The sequence below is a fragment of the Vombatus ursinus genome, unplaced genomic scaffold (assembly GCF_900497805.2).
Source record: "Vombatus ursinus unplaced genomic scaffold, bare-nosed wombat genome assembly UNPS02014798.1, whole genome shotgun sequence".
NCBI lineage: Eukaryota > Metazoa > Chordata > Mammalia > Diprotodontia > Vombatidae > Vombatus > Vombatus ursinus.
Genome location: NW_020954576.1, coordinates 48,247,348 through 48,271,354, shown reverse-complemented (window position 1 = coordinate 48,271,354; position 24,007 = coordinate 48,247,348). Strand labels below are relative to the sequence as shown.

Genomic DNA, 24,007 nt, shown 5'->3' with positions numbered 1-24,007 from the left:
CAACTCCTCTACAACTGAGTAGATGGTCTTCAAGAATTACTGTGGTTGAAAAGTGCATCCCACACCCCTCAGCAACTAACCTAGTAACGGGCTTCTCTGAAGCCAATCCAGCTGGTCTTTGGACACCAGATCAGCCTTTCCTGCTTGGTTAGGACCTACCAAAGTTAGATCTCCACTGACAGAGCCTTCAAGAACCCAGAGTTATCGCTGCACCATAATGAGGCATTAGAGTAGCATCCACCAGGGTGGAGGCATTCTCCGAGATGGGAGGGGGCAATGTGGTCCAATGGAAAGAGTGCTGCATTTGGACTCAAAGAACCTGAACTGGAATTTCAACCCTGCTCTAATTACCTATGTGACCTCGGGCTAGACACTTATACTCTCTGGGCCTTGGTTCCTCATCTGTAAAAAGAGGAGATTGACTAGATGGCCTTCAGAGTCCCTTCTGAGGGAACTGTGGGAATTGAGTGAACTACACTGACTCCATCTTGTGACTCAATTCTGGATCTAGCTCAGTTCCTTTTTTTATTGAATTATGGGTCTAGTCCAATTTCTGTCTTATGAGAAAACTTTATTGCATTGTTTGACCTAGTCCTGAGTAGCTGGGGAACTGGACCACCTCTATCTGCTGCTTAGAAACCCTTAACCAAGGACCTCGGTTATGTTTACCAGAAACCTTGTCAGATCCAAAGATCAATGCAAGGCGTTTTCTCCCAATTGTACATCTCAAGCAGCCCATAGGTCTTATCTGAAAACTGGCCCCTACTGGTCATTCGGTTGTTGTTTCCATGTTCCTTTGATTGTATACAGACACTTTGGGGAGTGGGACACCTTCTTTTCTGAATTCAGGGAATTGCACCTGTTTGTTCTCCCCTTCCCAACTTGGAAAGTACCTAATCTTTCCTCCAATTAGAAATGAGATTACCTAATTTTGTATCCTGATTAACTGTTTTCTTTTAATTAATTGGCTTTATTTGATTAATGGGGCAGCTAGGTGGCGAGGTGGACAGAGAACTGGCCCTGGAGTCAGGAGGACCTGAGTTTGTTCAAATCCAGCTTCAGACACTTACTAGCTGTGTGACTCTGGGCAAGTCACTTAACCCTCTTTGCCTCAGTTTCCTCATCTGTCAAATGAACTGGAGAAGGAAATGGCAAACCACACCAGTATCTCTGCCAATAAGACTCCAAATAGGGTCACAAAAAGTCAAACACAACTGAGCGACCAAAAAAATTTTTGAGTTATTGTTTTTAATACATAAAAATCTGTCTCCCTCTGTATTTCAGGGTCTTTGGACTGACTGGGGAATCCATTGACCCATTTATTATGCCTGTTTTGCTAATAAATCATATAGCTCAGATGATTTCCTCAGTTGTTATTAATTATCCACATACTTCTAGTTCAAAATCTATGGTCCTTAGACCCAAGTTTAACTGGGATACTGCTCCTTGGTCACCTAGCACCTGTGTGACCTTGGAGTAAGTCTCCCTTCACCTCTCTGGGCATCATATTCCTCAACTGTAATGTGAAGGTGTTAGACTAGCTGGCCCCTCAGGTGCCTTTCATCTCTAAGTAGATGGTTGTGATATGTTCTGAATGATAGCAGACAGAATGGGGGCACATTAAAGCTCCTACCCGCTGTTTCTCAGTTGATCCTTATAAATGCCCTGTGAGTTGGGTACTGCAGATATCATGATTCCCATTTAACAGAAAGTGAAGTGACTGGCCCAGAGGCAGAGCTCTCTCCATGAGACTAGTGTGCCTCTCACAGATGATAGACTGGTAAGTGTATAAGAAGAGGATGAAGTGACAGGGGGTCAGATGAAGGAGAGTTCACTTCCATCTGTGGGGGCCAGGAAAAGCTTTGTAGAGGAGGTGGCATAAAGCCCCAAGGGGTCATGCCAGCCCCTCCCCCAGGACTACGGGGATAGCTGAAGCTTCAGCCCAGAGGAGGAGCCCTCCACTCTAGAAAGCTTCCCCGGACATCAGATAGAACAAGGCCAAGTGCAGTCAGACAATCGGAGCCCAGACATCCCCCTCCCTGACCGAGGCTTCCTTTCTCATTACCTCACAGCTCCCTTCCCAATGCCTCGGCTCAGATGATCCTGCAATATTAATCAAGTAATTATCAAGCTCCTGATGGGAGTCCAGCACCAGGCTGGGTGCAGTGGGGAATGACAAAGAAGGGTTAGAAGCAGACCTCGTCTTCAGGGAGCACAGGCTCTTGGGGGAGACAAAACTAACCCACAGGAGCACGTAAGGGACAAAAACCTACTCAGCTGAGATACTGCCGATATGAAAGAAGGTCAAAGATGATCTGAGACATTGTGGAGGAGTTGGGCCTCTAAAAGGATGGGTAGGAGTTGGATAAGTGGATCGGGGTGAGGGGGGGGATAGGTCTTCCAGTCATGGGGGAGCAGCAGAAGCAAAGCAAGGGAAATGGGGATGGTGAGGAGTCTTGCCTTGAGGACAGGGTGATGGAGATCTGGAGGTGAAATGGGCCACCCGTAAGGAATCATCAAACAGTAGCTGGAGACCGCTCGTCATGAACGTTGTAGAAGGGATGCCTGAATTCCATGGGAAGTAAGACTCGGCGACGTCTAATGTTCTTTCTGATTCTGAGATCTTTCGGAAAGGTGAGGACGAAGGTGGGGGGAAGGTTATGCAGGATCGAGGGAGAGGAGTTTCAGTGTGATGGGGAGAGGTGGTAGGGAGCAATTGCAGGCTGTTGGGGAGAGATGATGAAGGCAGTGTTTTGGGAAGTTCTATTTGACGTTGTGTGAAAGACTGATGGGAGAAAGACTGTCAGCCAGGAAGCTATTATAGGAATGCAGGATTGACGTGCAAGAGGCCCGCGGACTGAGGGGAGGAGGGGAAGAGAAAGGGGAGGAAGGGAGTATAAATAGGAATGTGACAAAAGGTGCAGCAGACTCCTGGGATCATGAGCCAGAACTGGAAGAGACTTCAGAGGTCATCTCGTTCTGTTATCGTCCGGTCATTTCAGTCATGTCTGACTCTGCATGGCCCCATGTGGGGTTCTCTTGGCAGAGATACTGGAGTGGTTTGCCATTGCCTTCTCCAGCTCATTTGACTGATGAGGAGACTGGGGCAAACAGGATGAAGTGACTTGCCCAGGGTCACACATCTAGTAAGTGTCTGAGGCCAATTTGAACTCAGGAAGATGAGTCTTCCCAACCCCAGGTCCACCACTCTGTCCACTGAGTCACCTAGCTGCCCCATCTTTTTCAATCCCCTTGTTTTATAGATAAGAAAACAAAGACTTAGGGATTTTAAATGATTTGTGAAGGTCACATGTCTAGGTGGCACCACAGTGCATGGATCCTGGAGTCAGAAAGATCTGAGTTCAAATCTGAAATCAGATATGTGACCTTGAACAAGTTACTGCACCTCTGTCTGCCTCAGTTTTCTCATCTATAATATGAGGATGATAATAATAACACCTACCTCCCAGGATTGCTGTGAGGATCAGATGAGATAATATTTGCAAAGGCTTAGAGTAGTGCCTGGTTGTTTCTTTACTTCCTCCCTCCCTCTCTCTCTTCCTACCTTCCTTCTTTCCTTCCTTCCTTCCTCCCTCTCTCCTTTCCTTTTTTTTCTTCCTTCCTCTCTCCCTTCTTTACCTTTTTTCCTTCCTTCTTTTCTTTCTTGCTCCTTTACTTCCTTCCTTCTCTTCCTTCTTTCCTTCCTTCCTCTTTTCCTTCCTTCCTTCCTTCCTATTTTCCTTCCTTCCTCTCTCCCTTCTTTTCCTCCTTTTCTTTCTTCTTTTCCTCCCTTCCTTTCTCTCTCCCTTCTTCCCTCCTTTTCTTTTTTCTTCTTTTCCTTCCTTTTTTCCTTCCTTCATCTCTCCCTTCTTTCCCTCCTTATTTTCTTTCTTCTTACTTTGCTTCCTTTCTTTCTTCCTTCCCACAATTAATAATCATCAGAACCCAGATGCTCTGACTGCAAAACCAATACTCTTGATTCTTTACCCAATTATCTCCCCTTTTTTCAGTCTGTACCCCATTACTGTTTCCCAAGACAGGAGCTATTCTGAGTGACAGCTGAAGGTGGCCGTGGGGAGGAGAGATTTGGGGATGGAGAAATTGACCTACATAGAAAGACAAATAGAACTGGAATTCTACCTTGGAAAGAGAATGCCATGGTTGTCACTCCATCTCTTCCTAGACAAAGGGTGGCAAGCAACTTTGCTTTCATCTTTCATTACCCAGCACATAGCCCAGTGCCTGGCACATAGTAGGCTCTTACTAAATGCTAGTTGATAGAACTTGTCTACTAAGGGCAGAGCAAAGGGGAAATGGGCATAAGTTAATACAATAGGGATATAAGAATAGAACAGCCTGAATTTATATAGTACTTTAAGTTTGCAAAACATTTTACATACACTAAATGCTTTACATGTAGTATAATATCTCATCCAATTATCACAACGCCTCTGGGAGCTAGGTGTTATTATTATTATTATTACCATTCTCATTTTATAGAGACTGAGGTTAAGTGACTTGCTCAGGGTTGTACCGCTAAAAGTGTCAAAGAAGGAATTTAAATTAGACCCAAAAAGAACTTCCTTCCGTGGATGTGAGACTAAGACAGGAAGTAGTAGAATCTCTCAGTATGTAGGAGGCAGATGGATCTACCCGGGACGGTCAAGTCTAGCCCTGCCTCCATCGGGATGACCACCAGAAGGGTGGCTCCAGCAGAGATGAATGACATATGTAGACTGTCCTGGCATGCATCTCGGCCTTTCTGGCAGAGGGGAGAGATAAGCAGGATTGAGTGGCTACCCTATAATTCTGAGTTCATCTCTTGGGCAACCTTCGGGCTGGTTTCCCAAAGAACATCTCGGTCAATTATTTAATCAATAAACATTTATTAAGCACCTACCTTGTACCAGGCACCGGGCAAAGCACTGGGGCACAGACAAAAACCAAACAATCCCTGCCTTCGAGGGACTTGTGATCTCTCAGGGAGATGGCATATATAAACGTAAATCTCAGTGCAGTTTTAAGCTTTTAATAAGAAGAAACTGCACCAAGACTTTTGGGACATCTTGCATACAAAATAAACACAAAGTGATTATTTTGGAGAACTCATTAGCAGCTGGGAGGATTAGAAAAGATCTTATGGAGGAAAAAAAGGGGGCCCTTGAACAGAACTTTAAAGGAAGCTAAGGGGTCTTCAGGATGGAAGCAAGGAGAGACTACATTCCAGGCCTGAGCAAAGGCATGAAGAGGGGAGAGTATCATGTATGTATAACAATAATACCATCTTGGCTGGACTGTACAGTACATGAAGGGAAGTATTGTAGTTGTTCAGTTGTGCCTGACTCTTAATGACCCCATTTCGGGTTTTCTTGGCAAAGATATTGGAGTGGTTTGCCATTTCCTTCTCATTTGACAGGTGAGGAAACTGAGGTAAACAGGGTGAAGTGACTTGCCCAGGATCATACAGCTAGTAAGTATCTGAGGCTGGATTTGAATTCAGGAAGATGAGTCTTCTTGTCTCCAGGGCTGGCACTCTATCTACTACATCACCTAGTTGCCCGTGAAGGGAAGTAATATATCATAAAGTTGGAATGGTAGATTGAAGACAGGCTGTAAAGGGCTTTGAATGTTAAGCAGAGGAGTATTTTTTTGATCCTAGAGGTAATAGGGAGCCATGGGAGTTTACTGAGGAGGGGAGTATGAGTGTGGTATGGTGGATAGATTTGGAATCAAGACGATCTGGATTCAAATTCTGCCTTAGATATTTACCTGCTGTGTGACCCTGCACAAAGCACTTAGCCTCTAGCCACTCTGGACTTCAGCATAGCCATTTGTAAAATGAGGGGATTGAACTTAATGTCCTCTCAAGTTCCTTCCAGGTCTATGATGCTGTGATTTTCTTGAGTGACATCTCAAGGAGAGTCTTATTACTTGAGCCTGAGGATGACAAATAAAGTAAAACTCACTCAGTAGAATGTAAACTTCTAAAGGGCAAGGATTGTTTCATCTTTGTCTCTATTACTAGCTATCACTTAATTTTTTTTTGCATTAGATTGGATGATAAAATAAACATAAATCCTATCAGTAGGATCCACATTTGGAGAAGGGTAAATGCTGGGCAGCTAGGTGGCTCAGGGTATAGAGCACTGGGCCCAGAGTCTGGAAGACCTGAGTTCCAGAATGGCATCAGGCACTTATTAGATGAGTGACCCTGGGCAAGTCACTTAATCCTGTTTACCTCAGTTTCCTCATCTGTAAAATGAGCTGGAGAAGGAAATGGCAAACTACTTCATTAACTTTGCAAAGAAAACCCCAAATTTGGTCAGTCATGAAGAGTCAGACACGACTAAAATGACTGAATAACAACAAACCTTGGGTAGAGAAAGTTAGGGGTAGTGAACAATGGGGAGAGGCTTTACTTAGGGGTAGAGGTTAAAGATTTTCTGAACATGTCTTAGGGATTTGGAAGGGAGTGTAAAGAGAGAGGATGGTCATTTAAGCTCCCAGATGCTCTAGAGTTCACAAATATCATTCTTCAGGGAAATACTCTTTTGTGTGTGTGTGTGTGTGTGTGTGTGGCAATCAGGGTTAAGTGACTTGCCCAGGGTCATGCAGCTAGTGAAATACTGTCTTCTGATGGGGTTGGGTTTAAAGTAGGGATGGAAAAGAGAAGACAGAGTTAGGTAGCACAGTGAGCACCTGGAAATCTCTCCCTTAAGAAGAGACAGAGAAGAAAGCTTTTACTCTACCCTACTGACCCAGCCCTTCTTAAAAGGATGACATCATTCATGTCAGGTTTGAACCTCCCATTAGGATTCCACCCATTCCTTAATCAGTCCCCCCATCCCTGCCATGTCCCAGGTGGGGCGGTGGCCTTGGGTTTGGTTCCTCCCTGGTCATGAGTTATCCCACAGATGCCTTAGGAGATGCTGGGCTGAGTTGGGGGAACGGGGGAATGATTCTCTTGTCCCTCGTCTTCCTTCCACATCTCATTTTGCATCCAAGAGACTCAGCAGTGTTTCTCCCCACCCACCCCAGACCCCTTTCAGTTCACCAGACGTGACCCGGCCTTGTCACTGAGCCAACCTATTATATTATGTTGTATTATGGTTGTCTGATGGTTGTCTGCACATGTGTCTTAGCCAGAGAACTCCTTGAAAGCAACAACCGTTATGTCTAAATTTTGCATCTCCCCCAGCACTCTGTTTGTTGTTGTTGTTAGTCTGCAACAAAGCTCTAAGGAATTTTCAGATTCTTTGGCTGCAAGTCATTTTGTCCATTTCTCACCCCACCCCCACCCCCCACTGCCTCTCGGCAGCACTGCTCCTATCTAACCTAAGGATAGGAGGTCTTCCAGAAGTTTGAAGATCTCTAGGAAAGGTGGTGAATTCTACTCCCTCCCATCAATTTCTGAGCTGTAATCTCTGTCTCTCTCTCTCTCTCTCTCTGTCTCTGTCTCTGTCTCTCTCTCTCTCTCTGTGAGTGTGTGTTCACTTTCTGGATGCAGACAGCATCTTCCTTCATAGGATCTTTGTGGTTATCCTTTTAAAAAATAAAACAAAAGCTATCTACACATGTCTATTACAGTACCTACCATATGCACTTACATATATTGGGTGCTCAATCCATGTTGATTAAATGAATGAATGAGTGGCCTGGGTAATCCTGTACCTGTTGAGAGGAACATAGGAGGAAGACAAGAACTGGGTTAATTTGGGCTTCTTGGATCATGCTAAAATTCCAGAACAAACCTGTTCCAAACAGGGAAGGTGAGATATAGAAAAGATCAATGATTTTCCTGGTAATGCAGGACATGGGCACTTCGTCCCTAGTATTAACTCGCTGTGTGACCTTGGGCATTAAGTAAGGCATTAAATAAGCTGATTGATCTCCAAGGTCAATTCTATCTCTGAAACTCTGGGGATTTAGGTTCATTGCTGGAAACCTTGAGTCAGTATAGTGCAGTGGAAAGAGTGCTGGCCTTTAACTTAGAAGACCTGAGTTCAAATCCTGACTCTGCCGTTTACTCCCTGTATGACCTTGGGAAAGTTGCTTAATCTCTCTGGACCTCAGTTTCCCCATTGCCAAAATGAAGGAGTTGGACTAGATGACCTCTAAAGTCCCTTCCAGTTCAAAATCTACGGTCCTTTGACCTCTTATTGGAGCAAGGCTACTTCAGAGGGTGATGGGGCATTTGTCCAATTGCATCCACTTTAGAGCAAGGGGAGACGGATCTAGAAACTCTGCCTCCTAACCTGACGTTCTGTGGGAACTGTCTGGTCCATCCAGGAAGGTTGTCCCACCCTGCCTCCTGCATTCCAAACAGAGGCTGTAAAAATTTGCTTTAAATTCCAGTCATTGCCTCGAAAGCATTGGGCGGGGGACCTTGGAGGTGCGGAGTTGCGTTAATCCCTTCTGTCTTCCCCAGGGGTGATTACCTCTGAGGGTACAAAGTCTTAAACTGCTTCCCTTCCCCAGCCCCTGCCACCTTACAGCTAGCTCCCTCTGGAGTCAAAGCAGAGCTAAGGGGCACAGCACCCCCACCAGAACGAGGGTTGTGTTGGGGGAGCAGTGGAGACCTTGGCTTTTTCATGAAGATGTAGAGGCTTGAAATTCACTACAAGGGAACAAAGCTGCTTTGGGCAAGTCATCACCTTTGCAGTAGAGACGACGATGGGGAGAAGAAATGTCATCAGCTCAATCGGCAGCCCTCCTGTTGGAACCATGGCCAAGTTTCCCCATAGAAGGGAATGTCTCCAAAAAGACATTTAGACAAACGTCCGGAGATGGTTGTGACGTCTGTAAAGCTCAGTCAACCACAGTCTTTTGCTCTTTTGAAACATTCCTAAAGCTGGCAGGGAGGTACAGGGTGATGGAACACATTTGCCTGGACCCAGGCCAGGCTTTCACTTTGATGTTTTCTTTGGGAGAGGGAACCAGCTGTTGGGCCCTCTTGTCTTCGAGAATTAACTCAAAGTCAACCCCTCCTTCCTTCTGGGTCTGAGTCAGCAATGTCTAGGATCTGAATGTCAAGGGATTAGAAAGGGGAGTGGGCCAGCTCATCGTTTTCTAGACCAGGTACCTACTTGATGGAGGTCAGCAGATAAAGTTAGGGAATGAGAATGGGACGGGGATGGGGTACAGGGAAGAGAGAGGACCATTGGGATCACAAGATTCTCATCATTAGTGTATTAGTTTTGTAGTGCTTTAGGGTCGACAGAGCCCTTTTTAATATATTACGTCATGTGAGCCTCACTACAAGCTTATGAGTTGGATGCCACAGCTGTTACCCTAGTTTTAATCTGTGTGGCACCAGCATGGCCTAGTGGATAGAGATCTGGCCAGGAAGACCTGGGTTCAAGTCCTGCCCCGACACATATCAGCTGTGTGACTATGGGCAAGTCATTTAACCTCTCAGTGGCTCAGACAACTCTCTTAGACAATGAGTTACAGAAAAGCTGCCAACTTGCATTGGTAAAGAGAGTTTCCTCACCTGGGAGTCCCCAATACCAGACATGCCAAGCTCAAGGGGGCTGCTTTCAAAACTCCTAAGTGCTACTCAAATCACATTAAAATATAATTAGGAAATGTTCAGCAAAATTTTTTAAAAATACAATACAATGTAGATAATGTTAATTTGTGTTTTTTCAGGTCAATATGCAGCTATTTCTATTTGAGTTTGACATCACCACCCCGTACCAATGAAATCATAGCTCCATTCCCTGTCCCTTTGTGGCCTCTCACAATTTGAAAATTGTTCTTTCACTTGATAGTGAACGAGGACCCTGTGAACAATGTAGGGATGGACAATGGGGATTATTATCCTCATTTGGCAGATGAGCAAACTGAGACACAGGGAAGTTTAGTGACTTTCCAAATGTCACATCACCCATTATTGCCAAAGTGAGAATTAGAACTCGGGTCTCTGGCCTAGAGTGCTTTTCCCATTATCATATACTTTGGCTGTTCTTCTAGCTTACCTCCAGTAGCCATGTGGCAGCCTTTCCCTGCTCCTTCCAGTCTATCACTGAGCTTGTCTTTGGGTCCATCCTTTCCTGACTTAGCAAAGTAGACTTCACCCTAATGCCAGTCTCTCCCAGAGCTGCCTGGGCAGCCTGTTTGTGGCCCTCTCAGCTATCCCATCCCAAAGCCATAGAGCTAATCTTTGTGGTCTTGTGTGGGGGTAGGGCAACCTCTACTTTTTTGAAGGAAGGGGGAGAGCAGGGTAGAGAAAAGGCAAGAGACCAGTGGCCTGGCGTGTCTGGCCTACTGGGGCTGGGGGAAGGGGTGGTTCCTGCCATATTGACTCATGACCTTCTGAATCGTCGAGCAACATGGTATAATGGAAAGATTCCCCCTGGTTTGGGAGTCATGAGACTTAGGGCCTAGTCCAGGCTTTGTTACTAAATTGCTTCGTGACCTTGGGTTAATCACTTCCCTTCCCCAATCTTCAGTCTACTTGGTGAGTGGCTGTGCTCCAAGATTCCTTGTTAGTCAACATTCTTGATAGGGAGGAGGGGCTGGGGGTAGGTGAATGAAGGGTCTTATTCCCCGGCCCAGCCCTGTCTGACCATTGTGAATGGTTAGCTCATCTCCAGGAGGGTTAACAGAATAGCATTGATTGGTTCTTTTGCCTTCTTCTCCCTTCGTCTTCTCTCTTACTCACTCTCATTCAATTCTTCACCCCATGGCCGACCATGCTCTCTATTTCCCTTCCTCCACCTAGATCTTTCAAGATCTCAAAGCATTTTATCGATGCCAGGGAAGCATCCCCTTGTGAACCTGACCGAGCCTACCTTTGGGTGGAGAAAACCAGGAAAGTAGGACTGGCATTCAGGGCTATAAAGGGTAGGAAGAAGGGCCTGTGCCCAGAAACTCTTTCTGGAATTCTTGGGGTACCTTTATTGCTTGGTAGGGAATCAGTATTCAGGTTTGACTGGGGTCAGGTGGGGCAGACTAGAAGCTAGTGATGGCAAGGGGGTTGGCAGGAAAAAAATAACATTTAAAATTTGGGGGAGGGGGAAGGGTAGGTACTGCCTAGAGGAGAAGAGTATTATGGTGTGGACATCTGGTTCTGCCATTAATTCACCGTGTAAACTTGGGAAAGTTACTTCCCCTCTGTGAGCCCCAGTTTCTTCATCTGGAAAATGGGGCATTGGACTCAGATGATTTCCGAGGTCTCTTCTAGCTCTCAACATTTTATGATTCTCCCCCTTTTCAAACTAGAAGAAAAGCAAAAGTGAGTGAGTATATCTAGGTTTTTGTGTCTACATGAGCCCTTGGCTTGCTCCCAGGCCTTCTCCCTCAAGCTCCTCCCTCCCCTGCCCATGCCACATACTGTCCCAGCAGGAAGCGCCAGGGTAGCCTGGCGTCAGCTCAGGAGGAAGTAGACAAGAGAATGGGGCTGAAAACTTTCCAGACTGACCTGGATGGGGGAAGGAAGATGGTTTTCTAAGGAGGGGCCCATGACCCAAAGCAGGTATACTCTAGCCTGCTCTAGGCTGATGGGCTTGGGGCAAGTCAGCACAGTGTCCATCAAGCCTGGGCTTCCCATGACAAATTAAGTCCCCTTTATTCTGTGTCCCTCTCACACCCCGCCCCCAACTACTTGCACTTGGGCCCTAAACAGGGTCAATGCAGTCTTCTTCCCTCTCCTCCTCCCCACCCCCAACAGCCCCTTTAACTCCTTGATGACCCAGGCAAAGTACTCCTCCCCAACACTAGCATCTCCTTCCTTATCCTGGCACCAATCATTCAGTGACAGCCCCAGCTGGCTCTTCAGCCCCAGGGACAAAGGCCACACTGTGCCACTCTGCCCTGCCCTGGTCCAGCTATAAACCGGGTCACACTGAGACCTTCTGTCCCCAGCTTAGGGCTGAGAAGACGGCACCAAGGTGACAGGCCTCTTTTCCTGACTCTCTTCTTCCCCTCACCCCCCAAATCCAGGGAGCTTATTCTCCCCAGGGAAACTTGACAGAAGGCAGCTTGTGTTTCGACCTGAGGAACAATAATTCATTCACTGCCTAGGCTGACCAGTCATACCAGGGACTGTGCTGGGTTCAATACCCTGATTGTGCCTAGCAGAAAGAGGGCGTCCACTCTCCGGGAGAGCTGTGGTCATCTCCTCCCCAGTTGCCTGTTCCCCATCATCATCAGTAAGTCATAGCCTGTGTCTTCCCATCATTCCTCCTGCTACAGGGCCAGCCCCTTTCCTCTTCTTCCCCGTTGCAGAGCAAGGGGTTCTCATGTGCAATCATGTAAAACATTTCCATATTAGTCATTTTGTTCAAGAAAACTCAAACAAGAGTGAAAGAGAAAGAAGGAAGAAAAGGAAAGAAAGAAAGCAGGCTTTTGTCTGTATTTAGACATCAGTTCTTTCTCTGGATGGCATTTTCCATCATGAGGCCTTTGGGATTGTCTTGGATCATTGTTTTGCTGAGAATAGCTAAGTCATTCACAGTTCATCATTGTACAATGTTGCTGTTACTCTGTACAATGTTTTCCTGGTTCTGCTCACTTCACTTCATATCAGTTCATGTAAGTCTTTCCAGGTTTTTCTGAACTCATCCTGCTCATCATTTCTTATAGCACAATAATATCCCATTACCATCATATACCACAACTTGTTCAGCCATTCCCCAATTGATGGGCATCCCTAGAGCGGGGGTTCTTAACCTGAAGTCCATGGATCTTCCAAGGGGTTTTCAGGTATTTCAGGGAGTCTGTGAACTTGGATGGGGAAAAAAATTGCCTCTTTATTTTTCACTAACCTGTAACTAAAATTTAGCATTTCCTCCAATTATGAACATTCTCAGAAGGGGTCCATAGGTTTTATCAGATTGCCAGAGAAGTCCATGACACAGAAAAGGTTAAGAACCCTTGTTCCAGGAAACAGCTGATTCTTATGTCCTCTCATCACCCTTGACTTCTCACCAGCCAGCCAGGCCCAAATGATTTGTCTACTCCAACCTTCCCCTCCCCCTCCCGCCCCACCTCCCTACTGCTGAAACTCCCAGAGAGAATAGGCCCTGCCAGAGGAGAATCTTATCATCTCTCCCCTGATCTTAGTGTCCCTGGAATGCAGGGCTGAGGTTCTCTACCCATGAATTTAGTCTGAAACCCTGAAGAGAGTAACCGTGACTTTGAGGCAGGTTCCCTTTTGTTTTAGGAAGTTGGCTGCTTTCCTCCCAGAAAGTTTTAAACCAATTCCCCACTTCCCCCAGTGGGAAAGCTGGGTGGAGATTTATAGTGGCTACTGGTGGATTCCTAAGCCACAAACTGAACATACCACCCCATAAATCCCTGGTCATAGGATGACTTTATGGGGATGCCCAGTTTTCAGAGGGTGGAATGACTGGCCACTCCTGGGTGGGGCAAAGATGGAGCTCACGCTAAGGTCAGGGACTCTGAGCTGATCCCCAAATGAAGCCATGGCGCCAGTCATATTTAGATAAGAACTACCACTGAGTCCTGTGTCTCCCCTCGCTTCACATCCCTGTAGGCCGTGGGAGGTGATAGTGATCAGAGAGATCCTTAGAACCTTAAGATATAGCTATCAGGAGAGAGAGCATGGGATAGTGGGGAGCGTGTTTAGACTTGGAGTCAAAAGAGTCTTGGATTTGCATCCCACCTACACACTTATTAGCTATGTGACCTTGGCTGGGCAGGTCATTTAACTTTGAAAGTTCCCTTTCTCAGTTTCTCTTTCTGTAAAAGGAAGATAAAAATATTCACACTACTTTTATTCGGCATTTAAAGTCTTTCACAATCTGGCTGCAACCTACCTTTCCAGCCTTATTATACACAATTTTCCTTCGTGTACTCCACACTTCAGCCAAACTGGCTTTCTCCCAGATGTAGTCTCCCATCTCTATCCTTTGCATACACAAGCTGTCCTCCCATGCCTGAAATGCACTCCCTTCTCAACCTCTGACTCTTAGAATTCCTTGTTTTCCTCAAGACTTAGCTAAATGAGGATAGAGCACCAGCTTTGTATTCAGGAAGACCTGAGTTCAAATTTGGTCTCAGACTCTTACTAGCTATGTGACCTTGGGCAAGTCACTTAACCCAATGCCTCAAAAAAAAAAAAAAAGACTTAGCTAAAAGAGGCCTTTCCTGATCCCCCAGTTGCTAGTGCCTTCTTCCCCAGTTGCCTTGTATTTATTTTGTGTAGAAAGTCAGCACGGCATATTGGATAGAGACCTGGTCTTGAAACCAGGAAGACCTGGGTTCAAGTCCTATCCCTAATACAAATTGACAGTGTGACTGTGGGCAAGTCACTTGATTTCTCCGTGCCCTAGGTAGCTCTGTAAGATTATTTAAGTTGTAAAGAAGATGTGAATTGCGTTAGTAGAAGGAATTTCCTCCCTTGGGAGTTCCCTATGCTAATGGAAACAGAGGTCTAATCTCTCCTTCCTATATTTTGTGTATGTTGTTTCCGTTGTTGGAACGTGAACCCCTAGAGGGCAGGGACTTTTTAGATTTTATCATCTATAACCCCAGCACTAAGGCCCTTAATTAATGCTTGCTTGATGGATGGATTGATTACGCACCTCACCAAACTGTCATAAGGAAAGTGCTTTATAACCTTAAAAGCACTAGACAGAGGTGAGTTATTATTACCCTTATTGTTCTAGGGCAAAGATATTTCCCATTCCTAAGTAAGGAGTCTCCCTTTTCCTCTTTTCTCCCTCAGGCTTCTCCCACCTCTAGTGGTCTCCATCCCACACACCTCCCCCTTCATCCTAGTACACAAACAACTGATTTGTGACTCAGGACAGCTGGGTCCTGTTCTTGGTCAGTCCCAATGTGGAGCCCCAGCTCTGCCCTCACTGGCTTGGAGGAAGATCCCTCTGTTCGCATAATGCATGCATAAGGCATTCTTTCTATTGTCCAGCTGTAGGGAAGAGGTGTTCTAGGAAGCCGGAAGCCTAGAGATGGGTGGGGGAGAGGGAAGCTGAGGATGACTCATCAGTCTGAAAGCTTAGGAGCTGAGGGGGGGGAAAAACATGTATTTTCTTCTCTTGAGGGCCCAGCTGGATAGTGAGGGGTCCTAGACTGCTAGAGAAGTGTTCACAATAAGCAATCAGTGGGAGGCACCCCAAAGCCAAGTCCTAAGAGTTCACTGGTAGAAAAAAAATAAGAGCCTCTGGGTACTGGGGTGATACTCGTAGCCCCACCCCTATACTGATTATACCTAACTATTTCCCGTATCTTTTCTGACTCTTCGTTTTACCATCTAGACAATAGATATTTTGCCACATGGGCCAAGGCTGTATCAACATGGTAGGAGGAATTATGTGTGTACCTGGGTAGAAGTTGTCCCCATTTGACCCCAGTCATCTTATGACCATTTGCCCCTGATGTTCATTATCATTTTTTTGTTTAAGTTTTTAATATCTGAAGCTCTATTCTGGTCACTATATAGAAACAGTTCAGACATAGCTTCTGCCCTCTAGAAACTTCTATTCCAGGGGTGGGAAACTTGTAGCCTCAAGGCCACATGTGGCTCTCTAGGTCCTCAAGTGCAGCCCTTTGACTGAATCCAAACTTCACAGAACAAATCCCCTTAATAAAAGGATTGCTTCTGTAAAACTTGGACTCAGTCAAAAGGCCACACCCGCACCTGTGGCCTCGAGGCCGAAGGTTCCCCCCTGCTGTGCTAGTCTAAAACAATTTAGATTAGAATACAGAATACACATTAGAATTTGTAGTCTAATACTGATGAAATGCACACAGTCAGGATAATGACATAAAGAACAAATGCATTTCATGTACCTCCCTCCCATGTACCTTTCCTCTGATGTACCCTTAGGAATGAGGTAGGTTTTATCAAGCAAAGCCTGTCATCTACCTGTCACAGATGCTGGGGAAAGGATTACTGCATTGTCACTTATAACTTTAACATTTTATGATTTTTAAAAAAAGAAATCTGATTTTATTGGTACCTTTTGTTTTTACATTATATCTATTTCCAAATGTCTTCTCCTCACTCTACCCCACCCCCACCCCAATCAAGCCATCCCTTTTTAAATTTCAAAAAAGAGAAGTTAAGGCAATTCAGCAAAACTAATGAACAATTAACCAGATCTGATAGGATATATGCAGTATTCCATATCCATAGGCCCTCCCATCTCTGCGATGAAGGAAGTAAGGTAATTTTTTTTTTCTCACTTCGTCCCAGGGGTCAGGCTTGGTCATTGTAATTACGAAAGGCTTGATTTTGTTTGCACTTTCTGTTTAATATTCTAGGAGTCTTCCTGGGCTCAGCTTTCTCTAACATAATAGAATTCGAATAAGCAATTTTTAAAGTTCTTTCCAGCTCTGACATTCCAGGAAGTGGGATTTTAGGACTCATTGAAATGATGAGAGAGGAATCCCTTGGCAGGAAAGAGCTGTCAAGGCAGAGAGTCTTAGCATTGAAAGGGCTCTAGGAAATCATTTAGACCAACTTCTTGCCAAATACAGGAACGACCTGGAAAGCATCTCTGCCAGGTAGTCAGTCACTAGTGAGATAATGGATGGTATGTGCTTTGCAAAGTTTAAGGCTCTCTATAGAAACGTCCATTGTTATTCCGGATCTGCTTGAATACTTTACTTTTTGGGAAACTCATTCTATCTTTGCGAAGTTCTGATGATCATTAAGTAATTTTCTGGTCTTGAGCCAACATTTGTCTCCCTGGCACTTATACATATTGCTCCTAGCCCTGCTGTCTGGAGATGGGACACAAAGAAATGCACCGATTTCCTGTGCCACCGCACACCCTTGTACGCGCTGGAAGGAAGTTCTCATCCATGCTCTGGCCGAGTTGTCTCCTCTGTAGAGCACATGTCTCCGAGTTCCTCCCTCAGACAAGATGGCTCCCTCACTTTCCTAATCCCCCTCTCATTTACCATAGTCTTTTTAAAAAACGTGACTTATGTTTTAATTACACGTATGTGTGGTTAACCAGGCCAGCAGTTACCAAAATGCTTTGGCTGTTCTGAGAAGAGGAACAATGCCTTTAAAAGGTAGTTAGGCTCTTTCATAAACCTTCTCAAATGGGTCAGAAAGGAAGCTCGGCTGTGCCTTCCCCTTCGACTCACAGAGACTCCCCTGGCCAGTCTCCTCTCCCCAATCTCCCACTCATTAGCTCTTTACCCCACACCCTCAAAAACCTAGCCTTTGACTTGTATGTGGTGTCCATAACTCACAGCCCATCTGCTTATATCAATTAGCGTAATCTGTGAAATGATTATAAAGTAACAATGGGAATTTTTAAAAAAGCATGAGAACTTTAACAGTTAAGGCAGAGGTATGTTTGTAAAATTTTTACAACCGGCTCTCAAAAAAAAATCCCCAAAACCATGAGTTCCACACTTTTAAGTTTAATCTTCTTCAACAAAAGAATAAAGCAAGCCCTGATTTGTAATGGTAGCCAATTTCTGAGGTGTTAATGCCCACACCAAAAATTTAACTGGGGAGCCATTATGAGCAGGCTCCAGCACATTCCTGAAGGTCAATTCAATTTAACCAATATTTATTAAATGCCTATTATGCACTAGAAACTGTGTTAGATGTAGAGGATACAAAGGCAACAATGAAACATTCCTTGGCTTCAGGGAGCTGACATCCTAGTAAGAGGAATACGGCTGGTACACAGAGAAGTAAATATAAAGTATACAGTATACAAAGTAATTATTTTCTGTTTTGGAGGCAATTGGGTTAAGTGACTTGCTCAAGGTTGCACAGCTAGTAAGTGGCTGAAGCTAGATGTGAACTCAAGTCCTCCTGACTCCAAGGTGAGCACCCTATGCACTATGGCGCCACCTAGCAGCCCTTATGCAAAGTGATTCTAAGAGGGAAGTAGCACCAATGACTGGGGATCTATGAGTATGGGATGGGGGAGGGGAGAAAGGAAATCGGGTCTTGTGCAGGAGGGGCAGCTTGAGGACTGTTGTGAAGGCAGCTAGGGAGTCTATACAGCAGAGATGAGGGTAGGCTGCATTTCAGACACTCAGGTGCCCCTGGGCCTTTGGAAATGGACTGTCATAGGGAGAATGACAGTAGGCCAGTTTGAAACAGAAAATACCTGAAATAAAATTCATGGGAAAAAATGAGCATATGAAATAAGGCTGGAAAAAATAAGTGGGAGCTAGATTATAGAGTGCTTCCTTTCATCTCTGAATTCCTATCACTGAAATGAATGTTGTTCCCTTCCAGGAATCAAACACTCCCTTTGGGGATGCTGTCATTGCTTTGCAGTTTCTTCAGTAGTGGCAAATATCACCCTCCGAGGGTCATTCTGAGTTTTGCAAAAAGGTCCCAAAGCAAAGGGACAATGAAAATAACAGCAGATTTCGGGTCCAAGGACCTGGTTCTGCCATTTGCATGCCCTTTGCCAAGTCAGTCCTCTTCTCTGGGGTTTCAGATTTCCCCTTTTGTAAAATAAGACAGTTAAATTTTGATGATTTTTTTTTCTCCCTTTTTTTTAAGCAATTGGGGTTAAGTGACTTGCCCGCAGTCACACAGCTAGTAAGTGTCGAGTGTTTGTTCTGAGGCCGGATTTGAGCTCAGGTCCTCCTGACTTCAGGGCCAGTGCTCTATCCACTGTGCCGCCTAGCTACCCCAATTTTGATGATTTCTTAAGGTCCCTTCAAGTTCTCACTGACTTCATCTAACAAGGGTCAGTCTGGAAGGACCCAGGAGCTCCTTCTCACTCTTTGAGGATCTCCTAGGTATTTGTTCTTGAAGACCCCAAACCAAGCTGGCTCCTCCCTTGCTTATTGTATGGTATTCCATTGTTTTCAGTTGTGTCTGACTTCAGGACCCCATTTGGAGTTTTCTTGGCAAAGATACTGAAGTGGTTTGTCATTTCCTTCTCCAGCTCATTTTACAGATGAGTAAACTGAGGCAAATAGGGATAAGTGACTTGCCCAGGGTCACACAGCTAATATGTGAATGAGGCTGGATTTGAACTCAGAAAGATGAGTCTTCCTGACTCCAGGCTGGGTGCTCTATCCACTGTGACACCTAGCTGCCCTCCCTTGCATGTAGTATAGGACCAAGTCCAGAGGAGGATGTCAGGTGGTTATGTCCCATTAGGGATCCTACCTCATAATTTGGAAAAAGGCTCTGGGAAGATGAAGATTCTTTCATCCTTTCTTGTAGAACTTCAGCAATCCTGGGTTTGAGGTCTTTTCCCAGTGATTGGCAGGGAACAACTCCTGTGGGCCAGAGGAATGGAACCTTCCCAGGTTGGCTGAGGACAGAGGAATATGATCACTGAGCAAAGCAAACATGGTACTGACCCATAATCCCTTAAGCCAAGAAGATCCAGGAGGGGCCTGGTTGCCATGGCAACGATATGTTGGCCAGGGGAAGGGATGAGAGTATCAAGTCTGGAATTGGCCCTGACTGCCATGTAGATAAAAGCCCAGAGGGAATGTGAGGTTGAGTATCTCCCATTAGGGGCCCCATCTCAGTTTAGGGGAGGGCTCTGGAGAGATCAAGGAGATGGATGTTGAAGGCATTTTTTCTTCCCCAGACCCTATCTGAGCCATGGTCACAGGCAGACTACAGGGCAGCTTTCCAGGGCTAGAGGGGAGAAGGAAACAGTCTGGGATGGAGATGGTTGTGAGAATGGCAAGGGAGGGGTAGGGGAGAAGGAAGAACCTTGGACAGGGACAGCAGCCAGTGTCCCCAAGGAGTTAGGGCAGCATCCCCAGGAACCCTTCTCTAAAGGGTTTATTAGATTCATAGATTTTTAAGATCTGAAAGGGACCTTAGAGATTGCCTTATCCAAGCTCCTCATTTTAGAGACAAGGAAGCTTAAGGCCAAACAGATTGAGTGATTTTTCCAAGGTCACACAGCTAGTTGATAGCACCGCTAGAATGGTTCTCCTGAGTTGTGCCCTCTCCCACTGAGGATTCCTAATTTAGCTCTGAAGGCTTCAGCTAGGAATGACACCCATTAGCTTCTCTCCTTTCTCCCTCCTCCACCTTCTCTGGGTTCTTCATTGCCCTTGAAACTTTTCTCTTCCTTAACATTTATTTTCACTACTCCTCAGCCTGTAGCTGTAGCAGACATGGAGTTGAGAACCTGCCAGTTCTGGTCCATATTCTCCCATCCCATCACTCACTCTCTTTGCCTCTGCTCCCTGGGGGCCCCAAGAAATGCTGGAGAGTGAGATGGAGGTTGGAGAAATGAAGTTGTATCAACCAAGACAGATCAGAAGGCCTGCCTACATCATGTGTTGATGTTCTATATCCCTTGGATATAGAGAGCCCTAGCCTGGATACTAGGGAAGACATTAGAGAATTCAAGGGGAGCAGGAGACACAGTCTGTGTCCTCAGGAAGTTGCCAGGCTGATGGGGGAGATAGCATATGCAGAGAGGTCATGAGCAGAGAAACAAGGGCCCATTATTCAGATAAAATAGTAATAGCTCTCATAGGAGATACAATGTGGTATAGGTTAATGATATCAAAGTCAAAGAGAAACTGATCTCTGTATATTGACTTAGAAAATTACAAATTAACATTATTTATGTTGTACTGTATTTTATTTATTTTGTTAAACATTTCCCAGTTAGATTTTAAGCCTATTCTGCAGCATCAGGGAGTTTTTCAGGGCAGTGAAGTTGACACCTCTGATAAAAGATCAGAGGGTTTAGCCTTGGAGTAACACCCAGGGTCAAGCCTTGTCTCTGGCTTTGTGACTAGCAAGAGGTCATGTGACCTCCCTGTACTCAAAGCGACGCAACACTATAAGCTGCAGAGAAGCTTTTTTTTTTCCTTTTTAGGCAATTGGGGTTAAGTGACTTGCCCAAGGTCACACAGCTAGTAAGTGTCAAGTGTTTGGTCTGAGGCCGGATTTGAACTCAGGTCCTTCTGACTTCAGGCCAGTGCTCTGTCCCCTGCACCACCTAGCTGCCCCCTGCAGAGAAGCTTTTGATTTGAATTGAAAGAAATCACAGAGGACTGGACCAAACAACAAATATGTGTGTGTAGACTGTATATAGATATGTGTATGTATGTATGTATGAATAGGTATATATTCATATATGTGTGTATATGTGTGTATGTACACATACATACATACATATATACATATACATATATATATATATACACACACACATACACAACATAGATTTGTATTTATGTATATATAGTATCTGAGGCAGCTGTAGCACAGTAGATAGAGTGTCGAACCTGAAGTCAGGAAGACCCAAGGTCAAATTCAGCCTCAGACACTAAGTAGCTGTATGACCCTGGGCAAGTCACTTAACCCTGTTTGCCTCAGTTTCCTCCTCTGTCAAATGAGCTGGAGAAGGAAATGGCAAATCAGTCCAGTGTCTTTGCCAAGAAAACCCTAAATGGGATCACAAAGAGTCGGGCACATCTGAAACAACTGATCAACAAAACAACGTTTCTTATATACACACATACACACAGATACATATATGTGTGTGTATGTATACTATTATACTATGTATATCTACATAGCTTTGTGTATATGTATATATGACACATATACATACACATAGATATATTCATATATATATACATACACACATTTTTAATTTTTTTTTTTGGTGAGGCAGTTGGGGTTAAGTGACTTGCCCAGGGTCACACAGCTGGTAAGTGTCATGTGTCTGAGGCCAGATTTGAACTCAGGTACTCCTGACTCCAAGGCTGGAGCTTTATCCACTGTGCCACCTAACTGCCCCCCACATTTTAAATTTTTGCCAACTTTGCACATATTATCTCATCTGATCCTTATAACAACTCCAAGTAGATGCTATTATTAGCTCCATTTGAAAGGTAAAGACACTGAGGTGTTCTAAGGGTTTGCCCCCAAGTCACACCTAAGTGTTGTAGGTGGGAGGACTCCAAATCCTGTGCTCTTTCCCCTGGATCTGTGCACTTAGGTCTTCCCTGAGAGAGGAGGGGGCAGATTGCCATTCTCTTGTGCAGAGCATAGTAAGGATGGGAGGGTGGGGGCGGAGGGCGGGGAGGAAGGTCTTGGGTTTGACCTCGCCCCCAGCTGGCACAGTTTCTTCACTCCCATCTGGCTTATAGAGTCTCTCTCTTCCTGTCCCCATTCAAGATCCAGCTGCCGGGGCCCCAGCTGACCATGAACAAGGTGAAGAATTTCAAGCGTCGCTTCTCCCTGTCTGTGCCCCGAACAGAGACCATTGAAGAATCTCTGGCTGAATTCACTGAGCAGTTCAACCAACTCAGCAGCCGACGAAATGAAGGTGAGGGTGCTGGGGTTCCCTCCTCCTGGGTTCCGATGCCGAGCATAGTTCTCCCAGAGTATCCTAACCGTAGATGTGTCTAGAGCTCATGGGCTCATCGATTTAGAGCTGGAAGGGACATCAGAAGCAATCAAGTCCAGCCTTCTCACTTTACCGATAAGGAAACTGAGGCACAGAAAGGTTCAATGACTTGCCCAGGGCATCAAAGTTAGTAAGCATCTGAGACAGGATTTGAACCCGTCAGCCTGATACCTCTCTAGCATGCCCAAACTACTTCAGTCCCTACTCATTCATGTAGCCTCCCGTCCCAAACCTTGGGGGCATCTCTCCCATCCTGGCCTCGGTGGAAGAGGAGCCCTGGGGCAAACTGGCCTTCCCTTCTGCCCCTTCTGAAGATGGATAGGGAGCTGCTAATTTTCCTCTCTCAGACCTGGCCCCAGGGCATCTATGGCTTGGCTCTCTAGCAGGAGGAGACTTCCAGCCAGACCCTAGCACCAACTCCCCTACAGAGGAGGATGGGGATGGCCACCGCCAGTCCTCGCCAGCGATACGCTACAGAAAACACAACCAGCGACGCTTCTCCATGGAGGTAAGAGATGGGCTCCCTGCCTGACACATGCAAGGTGGACTTTGGGCTCTGGAGGATCACAGAATGTGTGTACTTACACCCTCGTAATAACCACCATTCATCTAACATTGTAAACTTTGCAAAGCACTCTGCACATATGATTTCAAGTGAGCAGCACTACCGACCTGGGAGGTAGGTACTGTATTATCCCCATTTTACAGATGAGGAAACTGAGGCTGCAAACAGTTACGTGATTTGCCCAGGGTCACAAAGCCATTAAGTGTTTGAGGGCAGATTTGAACTCAGGTCCTCCTGACTCCAGGCCTGGCTCTATCCACTGCGCCACCTTACTCAGCACCAAGGAAGACCTGAATTCAAATGTGGCCTCAGACACTTACCAGCTGTAAGACTCTTGACAAGTCACTTGACCCTATTTGCCTCAGTTTCCTCATCTACAAAACGGGCTGGAGAAGCAAATAGCAAACCACTCCAGTATCTTTGCCAAGAACACCCCAAATAGGGTCACAGAGAGTTAGACACTACTGAAAACGACTGAACAACAACTACAGTATATGACATGTGTTCCTATATACACATAGCATTTGGGCATGTTTGTGTGTGTCTGTATTTACTAACCATAATCACTGATTGTACTTTAAGGTTTACAGAAATTTCCCATTTGAGCCTCAAAACATCTTTGTGAGGTAGATAATGCAAATATGACTATCCCCGTTTTTTTTGTTTGTTTGTTTTGTTTTGTTTTCATTTTTGATTTGGATCTCTGAACTATCTGGTGTAGGGAATCCCAGAGGTGGAAACACCTTCCATTGATGCACATGAGCAACTCCTTGTAACTTACATCCCTAGAGAGTTACCTGAGACACCGAGAAATCATGTGACTTGCCTAGACTTACTGGGTCACCCAGCCAGTATGTGTCAGGGGTGGGACTCAAACTCAAATCTTCTTGACTCCAAAGCTAGCCCCTTACCTGCTATTCCATCTTGCCTTTCACCCTTATTTTATAGGTATGGAGATAGGCTCAGAAGAGCTAAGTGATTTGCCCCAAGGTCACACAGCTAATAAATGTTCAGAGACGGGGACAGAGCTTGGGTCCCATGACGCCTGAGTCCAGGACTCGCTTCCCCCGTATTCCGTGCCTCTGAAGATATCTATGTGTGTGTGGCCGGTGTGGGA

The 24,007-nt window shown here is 45.4% G+C and overlaps 1 protein-coding gene across 5 annotated transcripts in view; it reads left to right on the top strand.

Moving 5' to 3' along the window:
- Positions 1-24,007, top strand: part of CDK18 (cyclin dependent kinase 18) — a 46,767-nt gene that overhangs the window by 6,532 nt on the left and 16,228 nt on the right. The window contains exons 2-4 of one of the 5 annotated variants that reach the window (XM_027871285.1): positions 19,151-19,282; positions 22,094-22,244; positions 22,673-22,833. In XM_027871285.1, coding sequence (XP_027727086.1) covers positions 19,280-19,282; positions 22,094-22,244; positions 22,673-22,833 — 315 coding nt within the window. In that variant the 5' untranslated portion in view covers positions 19,151-19,279. Of the gene's footprint in view, positions 1-2,480; positions 2,635-19,150; positions 19,283-22,093; positions 22,245-22,672; positions 22,834-24,007 lie in introns of those variants that run through there. The other 4 variants (XM_027871282.1, XM_027871284.1, XM_027871283.1 and 1 more) reach the window with 4 other exon arrangements.